The sequence below is a fragment of the Artemia sp. Qi Xiang Cuo genome, chromosome 3, assembly GCF_049724085.1.
Source record: "Artemia sp. Qi Xiang Cuo chromosome 3, ASM4972408v1, whole genome shotgun sequence".
Taxonomy (NCBI): domain Eukaryota; kingdom Metazoa; phylum Arthropoda; class Branchiopoda; order Anostraca; family Artemiidae; genus Artemia; species Artemia sp. Qi Xiang Cuo.
The window spans coordinates 38,952,100-38,972,157 of NC_142796.1; the positions used below are offsets into that span (position 1 = coordinate 38,952,100).

The 20,058-nt window shown below is 34.4% G+C and overlaps 1 protein-coding gene across 1 annotated transcript in view; it reads left to right on the forward strand.

Moving 5' to 3' along the window:
* Positions 1-17,103, forward strand: part of LOC148954076 (E3 ubiquitin-protein ligase MIB2-like) — a 104,898-nt gene extending 87,795 nt beyond the window's left edge. The window contains 5 exon segments of the mRNA XM_089085819.1: positions 394-546; positions 4,584-4,759; positions 7,313-7,566; positions 9,139-9,378; positions 16,838-17,103. Coding sequence (XP_088941945.1) covers positions 394-546; positions 4,584-4,759; positions 7,313-7,566; positions 9,139-9,368 — 813 coding nt within the window. The 3' untranslated portion in view covers positions 9,369-9,378; positions 16,838-17,103.
* The last annotated feature ends 2,955 nt before the right edge of the window (positions 17,104-20,058 follow it).

The following is a 20,058-nucleotide window of genomic DNA, read 5'->3' on the forward strand; positions in this document are numbered from 1 at the left end:
TGACCGAATGGATGAATATAACGGTTGAAAAACGTTTGAAAAAATTAATCAACAACAAAAAAGAGTTCATCAGCTAAGTGTATGTTTCAGATTTGGGGTCACTTCCCAGGGCCAAAATTGTGGCCAGTAGATGGCCACCGTCATCTACCAAGCAGTATCAACTAGAATGATGGAGTAATACTAGTAGCTGCAGTTATGATGGTTAATGAAAGTATTCATGATTCGTGTCGTCCAAAAAATGTATTCTTTACAAAGTAAAAAGTTTTATTTTTTTTTCGATTTTTAAAGACCAAGGATTTTAAATATCATGCTCTTTTAAGACTTTTTAAAAATATTAAAGCTTGTTTATTATAAAGTTTGAGTTTATATTAATTTTATTTTCTATGTTTATAGTTGCATCCATCTATAGTTCAACTATTGGTGTCCCATGGGGCCAATCTAAACGTACAAGATGAAGAAGGCAACACCCCATTGCACTATGTTCTAAAGAAACATGCCACGACCACTGGTGCCCTTTCACAAGAAGAATCTCCTTTGATCTATCCGGTAAATATTAGCTGTCCAAAATCAAAACATGTTCTAATCATTGTTTTTATAGTCCATGCAAGGGCGTATCCAGGATTTCTGTTGGGGGGGGGGGGTACAAAGAAATATATCAAAATTTGTTTATATGCATTTTTGTTATTTTTTACGGGTTGGACAAACAATTTTGGTTGGGTTGAATACCTGAAACTATCACCACACCCTGCATACGGCGTTGAGCCTAGGGTTTGGTGGACTGGACGATGTGTCGTGAATAAATTCTAGGGATGACAGCACGTAAATAAATGTACCTGTTTTTATTCTTTTTTCTTAAAGTACATTACAAAAAAAAGGTAAACAAACTTCACATTAAATGAATATAAATCCAAAACAATGTTGCATACCTGACACCTAATATGGTTTTGAACATATAGGGGTGCCCGCAGAAAGGTGGACTCGGCCAGGCATTTGCTCCCAACACTCCCTATTTTAGAGAATCAAAAATCAATAAGTATAACAAATTTTTAATATCTAGAAAAAAAAAATTTTTATTTAACAAACGTTTTTCGGACCCCGTTTAAAAAATCTGCAACGAAAATTACTGTTAACATGCTACCATTTTTACCATCACTATGTTATTTGTGTGCATTCCCTCCACTTGCCTGCTACTTTTTTCTGGGCAAAAAGTAAAATTTTCAGTAGTTTGGACGCCGGTAAGGGGTTTATTAATGTCGTCTACATCGAAACTAATAAAAATTTGATGCTGCTATTGTGTCAGTTGTGTCAAAGACGTTATAAATTTTCAAAAATCCAGCGTGCACACTCTAAAACGGTATTTATTTTCTGGTTTTTGGTAAATTTGAAATCAAATTGTCTTTATTTCGAGTTCAGCTGGTAAATTGCCATATATACCAGTATTTAATTTTAGGGTTGTGTGTTTTAAATGTTTTACATTTATATATACATATATTACATATTACATTTATATTACATTTTTATATTAATATATATATATATATATATATATATATATATATTATATATATATATATATATATATATATATATATATATATATATATATATATATATATATATATTTATATATAAATGTAATATAAATGTAATATGTAATATATGTATATATAAATGTAAAACATTTAAAACACACAACCCTAAAATTAAATACTGGTATATATGGCAATTTACCAGCTGAACTCGAAATAAAGACAATTTGATTTCAAATTTATATATATATATATATATATATATATATATATATATATATATATATATATATATATATATATATATATATATATATATATATATATATATATATATATATATATATATATATTATCGAAATTAAACAAATGAAAATATAGAAAAAACTTTTAATGTTTTAAATAAATGTTTAAACTAAAATTTAAATAAATTTAAATATAAAACTAAAATTTAAATAGTTTTTTAATATTTTAATCTCTCCGTGTTTTTCTATTTCCATTTATGATTCCTATATTTCCATCTGGTTAAATTTTTTTTTTAATTCAATTCAATTCAATCGGGTTTTATTAAAAAAATAGAAATAACTAAACATAAATAAACTTCTCTATGCAAAAAATGCACGTTGAGTCCCTTAAAAAAATAACGATTCCTCCTAATCAAGCTTTACGACTCTCACCTTACTCCTCAACACAACCACATCCCTTATCCATACAATTCATTATCTAAGAGATTCTCCCCTTTCTCCCCGAGAGCATAGCTACCTTAACCTTACAAAATAATAATAAATAAATAAAAAACTAAAAATAAACCGATATAATAATGATAATAATTTTTAAAACAAAAACAAAAAAAATCTCAATCATTAATTGACTCTTTTTTTGAAATTCAATAAGATATTTTTTCAATTTATTTTTAAAAGACCCAAGGGAGCTCTTACATCTCACCTCTTGTGGAAGCACGCTCCACACTTTCGCGCACGCCACGTCCGGTGCAAAATCTTACCGTACTGTAGGTGTTCGTCTCATCAAAAGGTTTGAGGTAGATCTCGCGTTCTTAGGATATTGTTCCGATACCAACTGGAATAGACTGTGGAGTGCTGATGGAAGAAATCCGAACAAAAATTTGAAAACGATAACTGAGCATGATAAATGATAAAGTGATTCACGGGAAAGAAAATTGTCCATATTTCCGATTATTTTCAGGGCACGTTTGTGGATTGAATTAAGCCTTTTCAGGTGGGATGTAAATGTTGACTGCCAAATTGACGCACAATACTGCAGATGAGGCTTGATAAGTCCATTATAAAGTAAACGAAGGGTTTTTTGAGAGAATGTGTGTTTCAGTTTCCTGATAATCCCAAGATTACGGGAGAGCTTCAGCTCCACAGCGTGGATGTGATGTACGAAGGATAGGTTTTCGTCAAGGAGTACACCTAGGTACCTGGCATAGCCAGTTTTTGGTCGTCTGATTGTTCTGAGAAGCCTTTATTCTCGATACTTCTGGGCGAAAATTTCCAATCCTTGAGAAGAAGAGAACGCAAGATTTTTTAACATTTATTACAAATCGATTGGCATCCATCCAAATGTAAGTTTCTTCTAAGATATCTCAAATTTACTCCGGAGCGCTGACATGTCGGTGTCACAGGAGGCCATTGTAGTGTCATCCGCGAACGCTACAAGTTCATCCGATATGTTATCGTTGCTCGAAATTTCTAGGTCGCAACATAATTTGCAGCACCGTGAAGTCCTGGAGTTAGGCTCAGAACGCAACTTAGGTCATTCACATGAACCAGGAATAACAGTGGGCCTAAAATTGAGCCTTGCGGCACACCGAAGTTGACAATGGTGTCATTCAGCGGATCTTCTTCTATATAAACACGCCGGCTACTAAGGTAAGACAGGAACCATCGTATAGCCTCTCCTCTAACTCCAATGTGCTCTAGTTTACCTGATAGAATCCCATAATCCATAACTGTCAAACACTTTTTTTATGTCAAGCAAAATAGCAGTCGGGACAAGTCCCAGATCAAGTGCTTTATTAATGAATAAGCTCAGTGATGCCAGAGCATCTTCCGTCGAATGTCCGGGTCTGAATCCAAATTGCCGTTGGTTAAGAAATCCCTTAGTTTCCAGAAAAGAGTAAAGTTGGTACTTCATAGGTTTTTCAAACACTTTAGAAAATACCGAAAGAATAGATATGGGTCGAAAGTTGGAAAGGTCGTCCTGAGGGTCACCTTTGTGGAGGGGAACTATTCTGGCCTTCTTGAGGAGTGATGGAAATACGCCCGTGTCTAAAGAGAGGTTTACCAAATGTGTTAAAGTTTGTAGTACGGACGGCAATACTGCTTTCAACACTTTAGAATGAATGCGGTCGAAACCAGAGGCAGATGCTCCCCTCAAAGCTTTGACAATCATCGAAAGGTCTGTTGAATTTACAGGAATGAGTACAATCGACTTGACACACGCTGGGCCCAAAAAATCCTTGTTGGAATTTCTGGGGGGTAGCACTGTGTTAGCCGTTTTTTCTCCAATTTTTGCCAAGAAGGTAGAAGAGCTTTTGCAACTTATGCTGGTTCAGTAAAGGTTTCCCCATCAAGCGTAATTCTGGATGGTAGTTCAGGCCGTTGGTTATTCGGTCGTAACACTGAATTAAGTGTCTTCCTCACTTTGCTTCCATCCTTCCCACTTTCGGCAAGCCTTTGATTAAAGTAATCCCTTTTAGCTTTTCTGAGAACTGACCGTAAGCATTTCTTATAAATTTCATAGGTCCATAGGCTAGCTACACTTGGTAGATTACGATACTTCGCCCAAAGATTATTAATTTATGTATATATATTATATTATATATATATATATATATATATATATATATATATATATATATATATATATATATATATATATATATATATATATATATATATATATATATATATATATATATATATATATATATATATATATTATATCAATTACAAAATTTAATGAAATATTTAATATAATTAAAAAATATATTTTAATTATAAAATTAAAAATAATTTGATTGTATTCTAGATATGGTGCGATTTAGGAGAACAAGGTCGATTAGATGCTATTGGCCTCGCAATTGCTTGCTATTTAATTGAGAAAGGAGCCGATTCATCAAAACCAAACAAAGCCAAGAAGTTGCCTCTGGATTTTGTTCTTGAAAACGAAGTCAAAATCATTCTTGGGTCCTTCATGCCGAAAAAGTATGTACTCGAAGCTTGTTAAGTAAATTTCAATTAGAACCACTAAAAAATGCTTTTTCGGATTACTGTTAACATGATGTTTTATTTTAGTTTTTTATATGGTGTTTTCATTTTGCTGTAGGGCCAATTCTGAAAAATTAGGGGGGGGGAGGGATTTGTCGATGGAATGTTTCATTTTTCTATGAAAATATTCCAACAAACGTATTTTTCAAAAACTAGGTGGGATACAGGTCCCGTGCCACCACCCCCGACGTCACTGCTATTTTGTAGCAAAGTATATTTTATTTTTTTAAGGACTTCCTCTTGGTGTAGAATCAATTCCTAATTTTTTTTTTTTTTTTTTTTTTTTAGATCGGAGTCTTTTTCGATGAAATGTTTTATTTTTCATTGAAAATATCCCAACAAACTTTTTTTTCAAATCTAGGTGGGACACAGTATTATGCCCCTCCCCCTTATCGTCGCCACTGTTATTTTGCAAGAAAATGTAATATGTATAGTTTTGCTATTCTGTCTAAAGGTCTCGTCTGATATTTTCACAGATCTGAGATAATTGTCAGGAAATATTTTCCGAGCTATTCTAAAAGTGAAGATTAGAAGCGCAAGATTAGATCAGGAGAATCAAACTGTGATTTTACTTGCATTGCCCTGATGATGCTCCCTATGAGAACAGCTTAGAAAACGGTTTTGGCAATTATCTCAACAAAGTGGAAATGCCAGGTTCAAATCTTTAGGAGTTATGGTGATACTTTTACGCCTGAAATGATTGATTTGTAAATATTATAGTGATCTTTAATGTCTGTATGTATATAATGTCTATATGTCTGTTTAGAGTGATCCAGTGTCTGTTTAATGATTGACCTCTATACTGACAATGATTGATGCAGAAATAAATAAAGCGTAATGTTATGTAATCACATTATTCAGGCTTGAAGCTTAAACTGTTGGTGTGCTTCTGTTTTGGTAGCTTTAATTTGGAGGGTTTACTTAGAAGTACTTAAATTGTCATGCTCAGTGTTGCATACTTTTTTGGACCTGTTGCATACTTTATTGTGGAGGCTATTTCATCAAAGCCATCTTTCAATTCTTTCAATCGGAAAATCTTTGGCTCTCAAATTGAGCACCTCAATTGAATTTTTGGGACCTACTAAATGTATAGGACATGCATAGAGGGGAATCTACAATAATAATTGATACAAAAATTAATAAAGCGCAATGTCATATAATCACACATACCAGATTAACCCAACTTGTAGCTTAAACTGTTTGTCTACATCTTTTCTGGTGAGTTACCTTAAACTAGTACTAAAAAAATTTTTTTTTCAGTGTTGCACACTCAAATGAAACTGGCCCTATTGTGGAGGATATTCCATCAAAGCCGTCTTTCAATTCTTAGGGATTAAACTCTACAAAGAACTACCGGCCTATCATTTTTGGTGGCACAAAACGTGAAAAAAATGTATAGTCTTAAGCGATACAAGTTTAGTTGCCTACGGAATTTGTTTCTCTAAAGTTACTATTTGTTAATTTTGGTGACTCTATTATTGAGAACCTCAGTAGATTTTTTCAAGACCTTCTGAATATATAGGACATCCTCAGTAGAGGAATCTATAAAAGAGGGAATTGTTAAATTATTGTCTATATTCATGGTTTAATGCTGAAATTAAGTGAAGTGAAGTGAATTTAAGTAATTTAAGTGAAGAAAATCTGTTTCTTCTTTTTTGTATGTAATTAATAATATAAAATAGGTGATAACCAGACATGTTTACAAACCGGGTAAAAGCGCAAAATTTAACAAGTCAGGTAAAATAAAAATCATACCAACTAGTTTAGTATCTCCTTTTTACGGAAAAAAGCATATAGACCATTACAAAATATTGTGGATTGCGGTTTTAGCAATATTTCATATAATTTAGAACTGTTGGATGATGAATTTATGGTGCACGGTTTCCGGTGCAACAGTTTATGATATACAGTGTAAAACCTTAGAATGATTTTTTCGCTAGTAGTGAATAACTGAAAACTGGTGATTTTCACCAGGAGTCTATGATAGAAACTAATGGTGTAGATATGAACTCATCTTTTACAAATACACGGAAAAACAGATTTTCGGATTTACACGGATAAAATTCACGGATTTACACGAAAAACTGCAGAGTAATGAGAAAAGAGACTAAAGTCAGCACGTGAATACAGTTATGTCACTTGATATTATTTATTTATTGTTCATTACTTATATATTTTTTATTTACATATGTTTTTTATTTCGTTTTAATGCTTTCGTATTTATTGGCAATCTATATGTTCATCTATAATTATCTATAACCCATATATAATTGCTGAAAATTCATTTAAAAAAAAATCGTAAAATCTCAGTTAAAATTGAGATGAGTACGGAATTAGGAGATGACAAAAGGTTGATTCAATACAAGACATATTACTTGCCCGATATCTCTTTAGGAGACGGAATTAGAAGCGTGGCTACAAAGAAACCTGCCTACGCGTTTTTGTAAAAGCTGTCTTCTGTATTTTGTATTATCTATTTGTCTTTTGCAGGCAATCTCCCTTATTAGAAGCTAAAGAGTGCAAGCCATCAACATCTTCAGCTCCTGATGCTGCTGCGAAGTTGATGTCTGGTTTGAACTTGGAAGAGGCAGTGGAAGAACCCTCAGAATGTATAGTCTGTTGTGAAATTCGTGATCAAGTACAATTTATTCCGTGTGGACATAAAATAGCTTGCTTAGATTGTGCAATTAGGATGAAAAAATGTTTAACGTGTAAAGAGGTGATTCAGCATAAATTACAAAAAGGTGAGTTTTTTTTACTCATCAATTCGCTTACCCGAGGGACAATGAGACGCAAGGAAGGCAGTTGCCAGATGACACTTAAAAATGCCATTAAAGTTCATTATGGCAGACTTAAAGTTCTTTTAAATGCCTTAAATTTAAATTCATTTAATTGTAATCTTAACCGTAAAATTTAATTTGAACTAATTTGAATTTGTAATGACCTAAAGACTTCGGGACTAGAAATGCCAGACAAAGTTATTGTAACATGTAGGCCTGTAACAAAAAAAAGAGATATAGGTGATGGAGTTGCAAAAGGGCGAGTAGAATGAAAGGGTCAAAGGATGTACTGAATAATAAATCGTCGGTAAACTGATAAAGGGTGTTTATACCAAGTAGATGGTGGAAAGCCAGTACTAGCTTTAGTATTACCATTCAATTTATCTGAAGTAATCGCATCCCTACTCACCGGAAAGTCATTTCACGGTGACTTTAAAATAACATTTATGCTAATTTTAAATTTTGCGTTTAAAATTAGCCATACATACAGAATTTGATCGACGACTTTCACTCGAAATTTTAAACCATTTTATTTAAGCTATTTAACTTTTAGCGACTTTAAATAAGGGTTTGTGTACCGGGTATCTTGTTTATATGTATGCGCTGCCGATGTATTCTAAATATTCCGCCTCTTCGTACACATAACAATTTATTTCTTTTAAGTAGTCAGTATCAAGATAGATACGTTTCTTTATTTTCGTCAATTTAGAATTAACACACTACTCAGTTCTGTAAATATAGCCATTACTAGAAGGCCAAATGACCTGTCCACTGTGGCTCAATTAATTAACCAAATCACACCAGTCAACGACACAAAAATAAAGATATCAAGAAAGAACAAGAAAACAAAATAAACTCTGAGCTTTACAAGGAACCTGCCCTCATACTGCATCCCGTATCGGCTTTGCTGCAATATATTTGCTTTACTCCAGTATCCAACCCCCTTCCCTTCCAAAAGCGACGAATTGATCCACGTGTGTTTTAGTTTCGAAATTTCATATATTCTTAATGGAATTCTCCGTTGTATGTGGGGCTATATCATTTCTTTTCTGATAATGGTGTGTGTCTTCTTTGCTCATTTTACGGAATATATATTTCTTTTTTGGCTACATTTTTTTTTTCAAGGTTGGGCAATCAAGGTGTTTAAGATACGGGCACACCTCGACTACATTTTTGTTGCTATGTATAAAGGAAGCACATGTTTTTTTTTTTTTTTTTTTTTTTTTTTTTTTTTTTTTTTTTTTAATTGTTGGCTATTTACTAAGTTAATCATTCCTTTTTTATATCTTTTTTTCCTTTTTTTTTGTGAGATCTCGAAAATTATCTTCAGATAAATTTTGCTGAAACCAATTGAGTAAGAAATCCGTTTTTTTTTTTTTTTTTTTTTTTTTTTTTTTTTTTTTTTTTTTGGAGAGGGGAAGGCGGCTAAGTTGGTAATGTTTCAAGTATAATGTAGAAACTATTCTTGTTCTCTGATTTCCATTCAAGGTTTCATTTTATTATTGACGGAACTTATTTATTTTATCCTCTTTCTAGATGGCATTTCATTAAATGCTGGAAGTAGCTCTCGGGCTGTGGAACGTTTACAGTACCTGGAAAAACGTGTTGCTGAGATGGAAGAGGCCACTAGGTGTCCAATTTGCTTAGAAAAAAGAAAAAATGTCGCATTTTCTTGCGGTCATGGAACTTGTGAAAGCTGTGCACAAACCCTTAAAACGTGCCATATGTGCCGGAAACCGATTCTTAAACGGATAAGCCTCTACTAGGCTATGCCAGGTCATAATACAAGTTTTCTTACCTCAAAAAGTAGCAAGTGATTACCTATACAGTCTATGAACACGCGGCTATTTTTAGGTGAAAATGGCAGAAACGTATAAGAGTTTTAAAAGATCCATCTGTTTACTTAGAATTTTAATCTGACTCGATTTTTTCTTGGATGCGACTAAAATAAAATAACCTTTCTCTTCCCCTTTCTCCTTTGTCTGGCCAAATCCTTCTGTATTGGGGTTTCTTTAACACAAAAACTTATGTTGTGTTTCAAAATGGTGTGACAATAATATTTTATTTATCTGTTCTGGGTTCTATTTTTTTTTGGGGGGGGGGGCTCTGTCTTGATACAGTTATTTGGGCATTAGCTTCTCCTTGGCCCAAGGACTTCAAATGGATCGATAGGGAAACGTTTTTACCTCTTTTCCTAGTCCCTTTTCTCTCTCCCTCCCTGATTATCATCCCCCTCTCCCTTTAATATATCCATCTCCTTCTGATCTTCCTTTAATCTTCTTTTGATCGGAAATATAAGAAAATTTAATGTTGTCCCACTTTAGACAGTTATTTCACAGAGTGGTATAGAATCTGATTGACAAAGCGAAATTTGACTCCTTTTACAATCTACCCTGAGTATTGTCTTCTGAGAGTTTGGAAGTTTCTTGGAGTCTGTGTACTCTGGTGATTTTGTTTTACCTGTACGAAGATTGCACTTGTGTAGTTCTTGTTGAAAGTGCGTTGCGAAATGCAAAAATTGTTGAAAAGTAAACGGTGCCCAAACAATTACTGCCGAGATGGTGAAACTAACACACAGAAGTTAAAAATCAGACTGAAAATACGTAAATAGTTAATGTATTGTTGTAATAGAAGTAGCTATGCTACGTAGCTTGGGACAAATACGTAAAATTTGCTTAAAAGCCAAATGTTTTGCTTTAAAAATCAATATACATTCACATTAGACTTCTGAACTTTCTATAATCAGAAAAAAAACGAAATGCTCCAACTGACCACTTCCTTTTGATTAATAAACTATGACGGATCAATAAACTGACCAATATGTTTCCTTTTCGTTTCCTTGTTGAACGTTTTCATATTCTTCATATCGCTTTATAACCATAGCCTTAGCAAAGTGCATGAGTATCTTTTGCTGCCTTTTGCAAATTCTAGTGTTAATTTTTGGACAAACCAGTTTGGTTTTAGAAGGGTTTCGGTTGTCAGCAGGCACACAGAGTTCTGTCTTCGCTTCTAGTCGGAGCTTCGAAAAGAGATGATGGCCTGTATATATGTGCTCTTGATTTGTCCACACTCAAGCTTTTTATTTTCTGGTTTCAAATGGTACAAAGTGTTCTATTGTTTATCTTTTAAAGTATGGGTATGGAAATTCTTTTCTCCGGCTTAAAACAAGTGATGGTCCTTATTTAAATTCTCCAACTCGCGTAAGGCAAGGTATGAGACGCGGTGGGGTTTTATCCCCGTCTATTTTTAAACTGGCATGTTGATAAATTGAGGGGGAATAATCAATCTGGACTTGTCCTAGTTAAAGTTGCTCACGGGATGACTCATCACTTGCTATTGCAGCTGGAATGACTTGGTAGCTAGTGGAGTCGTTGAGTATGTCGATACTCTCGAAGAAGAAACGGCGATGATTGCCATGGCCCCTGATGATATTCGTCTTGATAATGAGGGATATTGTGCTACGTCCTAGTTAGGAACAGGGCAACAATTAGTGATAAGGAAAGAGTTAAGAGAGATGGGCAGAAGATTTTGAGAATTTGCTAAACCGGGATAGAGTTGCTGAAAAGATATAGAGGTAGAGGAAAAGATATAGAGGAAAATGAAAAAGTTTGTGATACCTAGGATGTGAAGGAAGATTTGTTTTATGAGGAAGAATTAGCGACAGTACTAAAAGAATTGAAAAATAATAAGGCTCCAGTTGCTGATAGTGTGGTAAATGAGGTTCTTAAATATGGTGGCTTTGAGGTTAGAAATAAGTTACTGAAGATTTTGAATATGATTTTCGAAAAGGGGGAAGTACATAGCGATTTTTGGAGAAGCCTAATTAAACCACTATATAAAAAAGGTGATTAGAGTGAATGTGGTAATTACCAAGACATTGGTCTGGTCCCTGTAGGTAGCAAATTACTTAGTAATATGATACTCTTTAGACCGAGAGATGCTGTAGACAAAGCTATAAGAGAAGAACAGTGCGGTTTTAGAAAGGATAGAGGATCTGTCGACCAAATTTTCACTTAGGTTAATAATTGAGAAGTGTCTGAGTTATAAAACACCTTTGGTTCTCCTTTTTATGGATTGTGAGCAAGCATTCGATTATGTTGGTAGAAGAGCTTTTGCGAAGGTCTTATCCTTGTATGGTATACCAGACAAATAATTAAAGTGATTAGTGCTGTATACGAGAATAACACCGCTGCGGTTAAGGTGGGAAATGAGGTTAGCAGCTGGTTTTGTATTAAATCAGGAGCTAAGCAGGGTTGTGTTCTATCCCCCTTCAAGCTCCTATCTGCAAAAATGAGAAATTTTACATTTTTTGCCAGAAAAAAGAACGTGGATACGTTTTTATTTGTTTTTTTTCCCAGGGGTGATTGTATCAACCCAGTGGTCCCAGATTATCGTGATAGGGCTCATTCGAACGGATATTAAAAGTTTTGGTGCTGTTTTTAAGTGACCAAAAAGATTGTAGGGCAACTAGGCCGTGGATGCGTTTGCCCCCTTTTTCCCAAAATCGTCCGATCAAAATTTTGAGATAGCCATTTTGTTCGTCATAGTTGAAAGGCCGTATAACTATGCCTTTGGATATAACGTGACCCCCCGCAGCCACATGAGAAAGGTCTAAGTTATAAAATTTGCAGGGGAATTTGTCAGGGGAAATTATACACTGTGGGAATTTGCCAGTTTTCCAAAACAAAATTCTTTTTGTCTTGCTTTCTCTTTACCGTCTCAATTTTACGCATGGAATTGTTAAGGGTAATTGTCAGGGGTCAATTTTCACCGGGATTGAATTGTCTAGAGAATATTTACGTGGAAAGGAGGATTTCTCCGTGGATGCGGGGCCAGATTTCCTGGGATTATTTAAAAAACGATCAGAAATTAAATACAAAAAAAGTTTTTTCAACTGAAAGTAAGGAGCAACATTAAAACTTAAAACGAACAGAAATTATTACGTGTATGATGGGGATTGTCTCCTCGTAAACACCTAGCTCTTCATGCTAAAGCTTGAATTTTGTCCCAATTCTTTAAGAACGACAGTTAAATCACGGGTGGCTTAATTAGAACAATAAGAAGCTTTTTTAAAGTACTAAAAAACTTTAGCGTAAAGAGCCAGGTGTTGAGGAGGGAGAAATCCTCTTCATACACGTAATAACTTCTGTTCGTTTTAATGTCGCTCCTTGCTTTCAGTTTAAAAATCGTGTTTTTTTTTAAATTTAATTATTAGTAAAGACTGTGAGATCAGTGAAGATGTTAAAAGTAGAATAGCCAAGGCTCATGGCGTTTTTTCAGAGTTGAAAAAAATTTGGAAGAATAGGAAGATAAGTCTGCAAACCAAGATTAGAATATTGGGAGCTAAAGTGATGACAGCAGTTAAACATGGCTCTGAAGCACGGGGGCTTCGAAAAGTGGATAAAGATTTGCTAGATGTTTTCCAGAGAAATTGCCTGCGGATTGTTCTGGGTACCGGGATGACTGACCGTATTTCAAACAGTAGGCGGTACGAAAAGCGTGGTTCAATCCCATTTTCTAAAGCTAGGGCACGTTCTGCGGATGAAGGATGACAGATTGCCGAAGATTGTCCTTTTCGGCCAACCGTAATGTTCCATACCTAGCTTACTCGGATGACATTCTTTTAATTAGTCGACACGGAAGGGGCTTTGTGATTCTGTTAATTTTGTTGCCTCTTATTTTTCCACTATTAGACTTTCTCTGAATGTTGATAAGCGTGAGTTCCTCTCTTTTATTGTTAAGGCTTCTTCTAGATCACCACTTAGTTGTCAATTTTTTTTATACCTTTTGTTGAATCCGTTGAATGGTTGGGAAACTCGATTACAAGTAAATTACGGTCGTTTTGTTCGTGCACAGTTTCTGGCGCTAAATTTAAGCTCCAGATCGGGTATTCAAAATTCGTTACCAACAGGAGTAAAAATATACGTAAAACACTAGTGAAACTGTACTCGACCCATTGCGACCTCCACTCTACTCCACCTCTTATCTTTATCTGCTTTGTTTCAAAATTTTCCCCAAAAAAGATATCCGAGCTCTTCGTTCAGTCTATTTTCGTTATTTGAAATTTTTACTTTATCTGCCAGCATCGTATAAGAACAGAACAATTCTGCAGAATTTTAATGCTCCAGATATAATGGCAGAACTAGCCCTGTTACATAAAGAGTTGGCCGAGTTTGCTATTACTAAGTTTCTGCCATTTCAAGGTTTTATTCCATTTCTTTTTTTCCTAGTGGATTGTTTATTGTTTTATTTGGTCTCTTTATTTCTTCAAAAATACTTTTCTCCACTTTTGTCTTGTTGTTTTTACTAGGTTAAAAATTAATTATTATTATTTATTTCCTCTTCATGTTTTGTTTGATTTATTTAACCTTTCTAAATTGAGTTTGTTTAATATAATCATTTTGTTTTGTATTTTATTTCAGATTGAAGACATTCACGCGTCAGATTATAACTTTCTTAAACTAAAAAAAAACTTTTCCGCATGATGACCAATGGTCTGCACTGTGCAGTTACCAATCTCCTGATTTAATGCCTTCGGCCGGGAGTGCAATGCATGGTTGGGGGCAAATCATCCAACGCTTCCCGTGTTTTCCCCCTAGATTTCTCAAGGTAGCCATTCAGAGCTGAGTTGACTCTGACTGAGCTTACAGGGTATTTGTAGAATATACAGAGTATATTCAGCTTATACGTCAGCTAATATTAAATACTTTTATTTTAAAATAATATTTATATTTTATTTTATTTAAAGATTAAGTCTATATAATCATTTTTTATTAAAATAAGGAGTATCTTTCGGAGCTTATTGAATATGACCTTATATACTATGTTTGGTTGTATGTAAGTTTAACTCAGTACATACACGTGTATTTAAAAACCAGTGGCCCTATACACAAAAAAATGCATATAAAAAACTAACAAATCCAACAATTGAACTCAACACTTCTAAATTATAACTTCCGTGCCTCTAAAACATTCTCTATATAAAAAAAATACTTCCACCGCAATAATTAGCTCCCTGGGAGACGTGGTGCACCACCCCTAAAAAGCTATTCCTTAAATTCTCTAAACTTTGGTAATTATTCATAAAATGTTCCAGACACAAAAGGGGCAAGGGCACCCACCTCTGGGCCATCTTTTATCATAAGAATCTCAGCGTCCCCTACGCAATGTCACACAATTTGCTCGCAACCAGCTCTTCAGTACCCTCCATGGTAGGTTCAGTCTCAAGTAAAATTCCCCTAAAGACACTACTTTAATCTGCTTATAAAATCTTAGAGCACTTAACCTCTCACCACCTATAAGCTAAACCTGAATCTCCTGGTCCTTAAGGCGCGAATCCAACATACTAAGGAAATCATCAGGTTTATAATGGGACCCTCGCTCTTATTCCATGCTTACGAAAAGCCAGTATTGTTCAGCAGGGCTTTAATATTTTTTTTTTCTTCTTTTTTTTTCATGTCGCCTCTTTAGAAGATTTCAATATCTTATTGTAAGCCGCCTTCGCTAGACGGTTATCGGACAAACGTAATATCTGTAACCAAAACTTGATCATCAGTATAATCCTCTTATGACACAAATTAAGTAAATTCGGTACATGATTTTGCCTGCTAATTCGTGTTTCTTAAAACATGTTTTTATTTAATTTTTTTTTATCTCTTTTTCGGTACATATTTAGTGCACCATGGGCTCGTAAGCTGGACTTTTCACGTGCCTTGGATTTTTTTTTTGTTTTTTCGATTTATAATGCCTTATTTTACTGCTAATAAAAGGAAAGGAGAAGAAAAAGGAAGTATGTTCTCGACGATACCCATTTTATAATTTAAGAAAGGTTGAATAAAGGGGAATCACCAGCAATATATATTCAGTATTTTTATCTTTCTGGAAAAAGTCCCAAGCTGATGAGGTTGTTGCTGTTGCTTCATTCATAGATTAACTAACGAACTTGAGAGGACTTGTAGAACACGTCGAACAGATCAATAAACTATGACCACAACTGATCAATCAACTATGTATATTGAATGTAGATGTCAATATGCATTCAAATTAGACTTCGGAACTTTCTATAATCATTGTATAAAATCATAAAAATGAAAATGGTCAACTGATAAATGAATTAAATTTTAAATTTTCTAAAATTGGTTGGTTAGGTTTTTTTAAGTTATGATAAATAAAATTTTTAATAAATTATATGTGGTTTAATTTAAAACTTATGTGTCGATCTTTCTCTTTGTTTTCTTTTAGTCTAGGTATATGTTCCTTGTGCAAATCTTGGTATGTTATTTTTTTACAGTACTAGTGAAAATGGGGTCAAAAGATTTTACCTGGAACATTAGCGGTGGGGGGAGTTGGTGGTTAAGGCTCGTCAAGAGGGTTTTAAAACCCCTCACTAGCAGGGGTGGTTGACTATTTTCTCCCTGTATTCTCTAACCTGAGATATAAAAAAAAAATCGTGACGGGAGATATATCTTTTACAACGGCCAGAAAACAGGATAAAAATAAGCTAAACAGAGTCTTAGAATTCTTTTTGGAGGGGTGTGTGTCCTCCCTCAATGCAGAAATGCTCATTGCAATTCTAGTGTCTTAATGACTTATAAATTCTATTTATAGGGAGGGATTTCCCGAAACCCTTCATTTTTCTGGTATAGGTATCAATAGAAATAATTAAAAAAAGACACTTGGATTTTTTTTTTTTCGGGCTGCTTATCTAGTGGTGAATCCACAGAAACTTGGGAAGAGACACGAAGACGGCCTGAGCTTTTTGTACTCTTTGTTGAATATATAATTCCAAATCGGTGGCAACCCATCCTAGATAGGGGGTGGCAATCTATCGGGGGTAGCCAAGATATATAAACCTCTTAGCCTTCCAGGCAAGGACTTTATCTAATATTAGTAAAAGTACAGTTTGAGGGTTCATAACCATAAATGGGGTTTTATTGTTTTCTAATTTTTAAGCCAATTAGGTGTGCCCGTTGTACGATATCATAAGGCACAAGTTGAGCCCTGGCATACGTTGACAATCAAAAATGTCTCCAATTCATTTCAAAATGAAATGGTGGTGAATATTCGTGAGATCGAATGATATACAAGCCCCTGCTAGCTATATAAATGCAATTCACAGTGACCTAGATAATATGAATATTAATATATTAATCCTTTTGTGAATTAAACCTACTTTCAAAATCCCGTTAATAAGTCCTATTAATCTCTGTGATTGAATGATTGCTTTCTTTTTTAGGTGAAGAAATTCGAATTCTATATCTTGGTAAAATTGGCTTACCTGCAGTAAGGTGTGAGTCTCATTTCTGTCGTTTCTTGAAAGGCTTTATTTCAAAGGAGTAAAACGGCAGGTGTTTCCCAAAATATTTTGTTGCTGATTTGGACTGAAGAAGTTATTATGGATCGATTCTTGCTTAATTTTTTGTGTCAGTTTCGTTGAGTTTTCATTTTCTGTTGTAAATGCGTGTATGTTTACTAGAGGATTCAATACTAAATTTAACTAAGTGCGTTTTCTCTCGTTTTCAAAGCACTGGTGCCCCAACAAGACGGAAAACTAATTTTAAAGGTGCACCCTTGAAAATGCCAGACTTGCTTTAGATGATAAAATGAAACAGTTGCTGTAGTGCTCTGAAAATACTTTATTACCTTCCAGGTCAGCAGTCAACCCAGGATAGTCAATACATTAGGCTAATATCTTGTGAGAACAGAAAAAAGTACTTGAAATCAATCCCGTCAGAAGGATCGATAGTATTTTAAATGTACTCGAGAACAAGGACAATCAAATAAATGGGCAGGGTAATTCAACAGCTGTTGTGTCAAATCTTTTCGAATTTGGTTGTATACATCACCATTTAAATGAGCACGATGGAAGGATTGGCCAACTTACTGGTGGAAAAAACGAAAGTGAACATCAGATTGAATTGCAACACTGATATTGAAACAAAAGAAGACGTGCTAGTCACCCTGTTCTTTAGGGAGAATGCCGAGACAGACATAAAAAAACGTGTCAAAAATTTGTTTAGATACATTTTATTACGATTTGACGAGTCGGGAGAAAAATTATGGGTGTTGGGGTTGAAACTCGATAGCCTCCCCTCTAGATCCGGTCTTTTTTGTGGCATATGGTGTGTTCTCATATTTTGGTGCTTTTAGTTTTTTGAAGAGACGCAATAAGCTGGTAACTAAAATTTGGATGTACCTTTTCTAAATTTCCATGATTAAAGGGTTTTCTTGCTTCGAAAGCAATTTTCTATGTTGAGTGGTTCAGCTACGTTACGTTAAGTATATTTTTCACACTTAGCTGAGTACTCTTACACCAGGATAACGTAAAAATTCATAAAACCCTCATAATAATGGTCTAAAATCATCACAATCATCATCATAAGCAAAATGCTGAAAATTAAAATTTGAAACGGAGCTCGAGATTCAAGCTTTGATCACGCTTGAAAAGCTTGCTTTTCACGCGTGATCAACTTAATAAGCAATTTATTAATTGCTTATTAAGGAAATCCATTTTGTTCCTACTATGTTGACTTCTCTATAACGTAAAATACAGTAATGGAACGTAACATAAACGGACGTTCCGAATGATTTTTCGGATCCGAAAAATCATGTGTGGAGCTTGGGACTAGTTAGAACTGCCTAGCTTACAGTAAAAATTTGCTCCGTAAGATTACGTAGCATAACGTTTATTTTTCAATTGTGCTAGCGTGAAATGTTTTACGGCGTAATGATAAAGCACTATAATACTTCCTTTGGTTTGATACACTTTTCAAAGGCCCCTTTTTTGTACAAAAAGATTTTTAAGTTAAAGTTGCCATTTGACAGAAGCTAATCGTGAAGGAAATAACATTGAGCAGCTGTTGTCTGTAAACTTTGGCTGAATAAGAACTTTTCTTTTTTTTGGGGAGGGGGCAATACTTTCCCAAGACGTAATTGCGTTATTGGTGTAAACCAGGTTACAATGAAATTGGTTTTAAGTAGATTCAAGGTGAAAGGAGGAAAATAACATAGGGGTTCTAAGTTGCAAAAGGCCTAAGGGGTCTAAATAGAGGCCTAAGTCGCAAAGTGATGTTCTTTATTTGTTCCTATGGGATGGGATGCTGCCTCGTTTTGGCGCCCATGGCTACACACTACATATCTTGGTTCGTAATTATCCGGGTTTTGAACTCTGCCCTTTCTTTATTTCTATGGCCTAGTATTTAGCAACATCGTTTTTATAATTTTTTCAGAATTTAGGATGATTTTAGTTTTCATGTAGTGGTTTATTTATCAAAATCGCTGGTTTCAGGAAAGAACGACTAAGATCAAATTCAGATAAGCCCAGGTTGTGTGGGGGTGGAGGTGTTAAATTTTCTTTTATAATTATAATTGTAGGCTGTTTTTAAGACAGGATTGGTCGATTGCGAGGAATAAGAAAAATCTGACATTATTAGTGAAAAAAGGGGGATGGTTAAGGCGATTACCAGTGAAAGAAATTGCATATATTTCAAAACAATGTCCATAGTTGGTCTTCAGCACACAAAAAAAGCGTAAGAGAGTTTGAAATGAAGGGGAAAAACCGACAGCAAATGCTAAAACGAAGTCTAAAAATCAAGAAAATGCGCCAATATTACAGAGCGTCAACACTGGCTTGAAAACTCCACCCTTTGATTTGGGCCTTTCGGAATGTTTTATTTAAAGTATTGATTTGTTCTTGTTGGTTTTGAACAGCATAAAAATAATACATAATACTGAAAATTAGTATACCTAAAGGAACCCGAGAAAAAGCTTGAATCCGGGTTTAACAAATCGGATGGGTGAGAATCCAAGGTTATATTCTTTTACATCGATATAGTGTAAGGAATAAGAATGAAATTAGAATGGACCTCTTGGACAATTATTTTTCTGAACTTTCCTGTGTATTCCCCAAAATGTGTTCCCTCCACATTCCTATGTACTATCCAGAGTAAGGGTACATTGAGATTAAATGAAACAACAACATAAAAAATTCAACTTAGAGTAAGAAGCAACGCTAAAATTTGAAACAAACAGAATTTGTCCCATATATGGGAAGGGATGTCCCCTCCAAGCCTCTTGCTCTTTACGATAAACTGTCGTGCTAAAAATCTTATTCTAGTTCAAAGGCCTTAATGTTTCAGCAGTTGATCTTAAAGAATTGGGACAAAATGTATACTTTTTACGTGAAAAGCGAAGAATCGAGGAGGGGACATCCCACCTCATGTATAGAATAATAATAAAAAAAAATTGTTGGAATTACTTTTTGACTTCACAAATTAAATTCTAAGCTGTTACGCGCTCTATACCTTCTAGTCATTATTATATTACATGCCTGTCACATTATGTTACAAGGCAAACTTCTGGCAGCTCCCAGTGTCTATCATTTGTTCATTTCATCTGTTATTTCAAAAAAAAAATTACCATAAATAATGTGTATCTATAGCTAAACGTGTTCTTTTT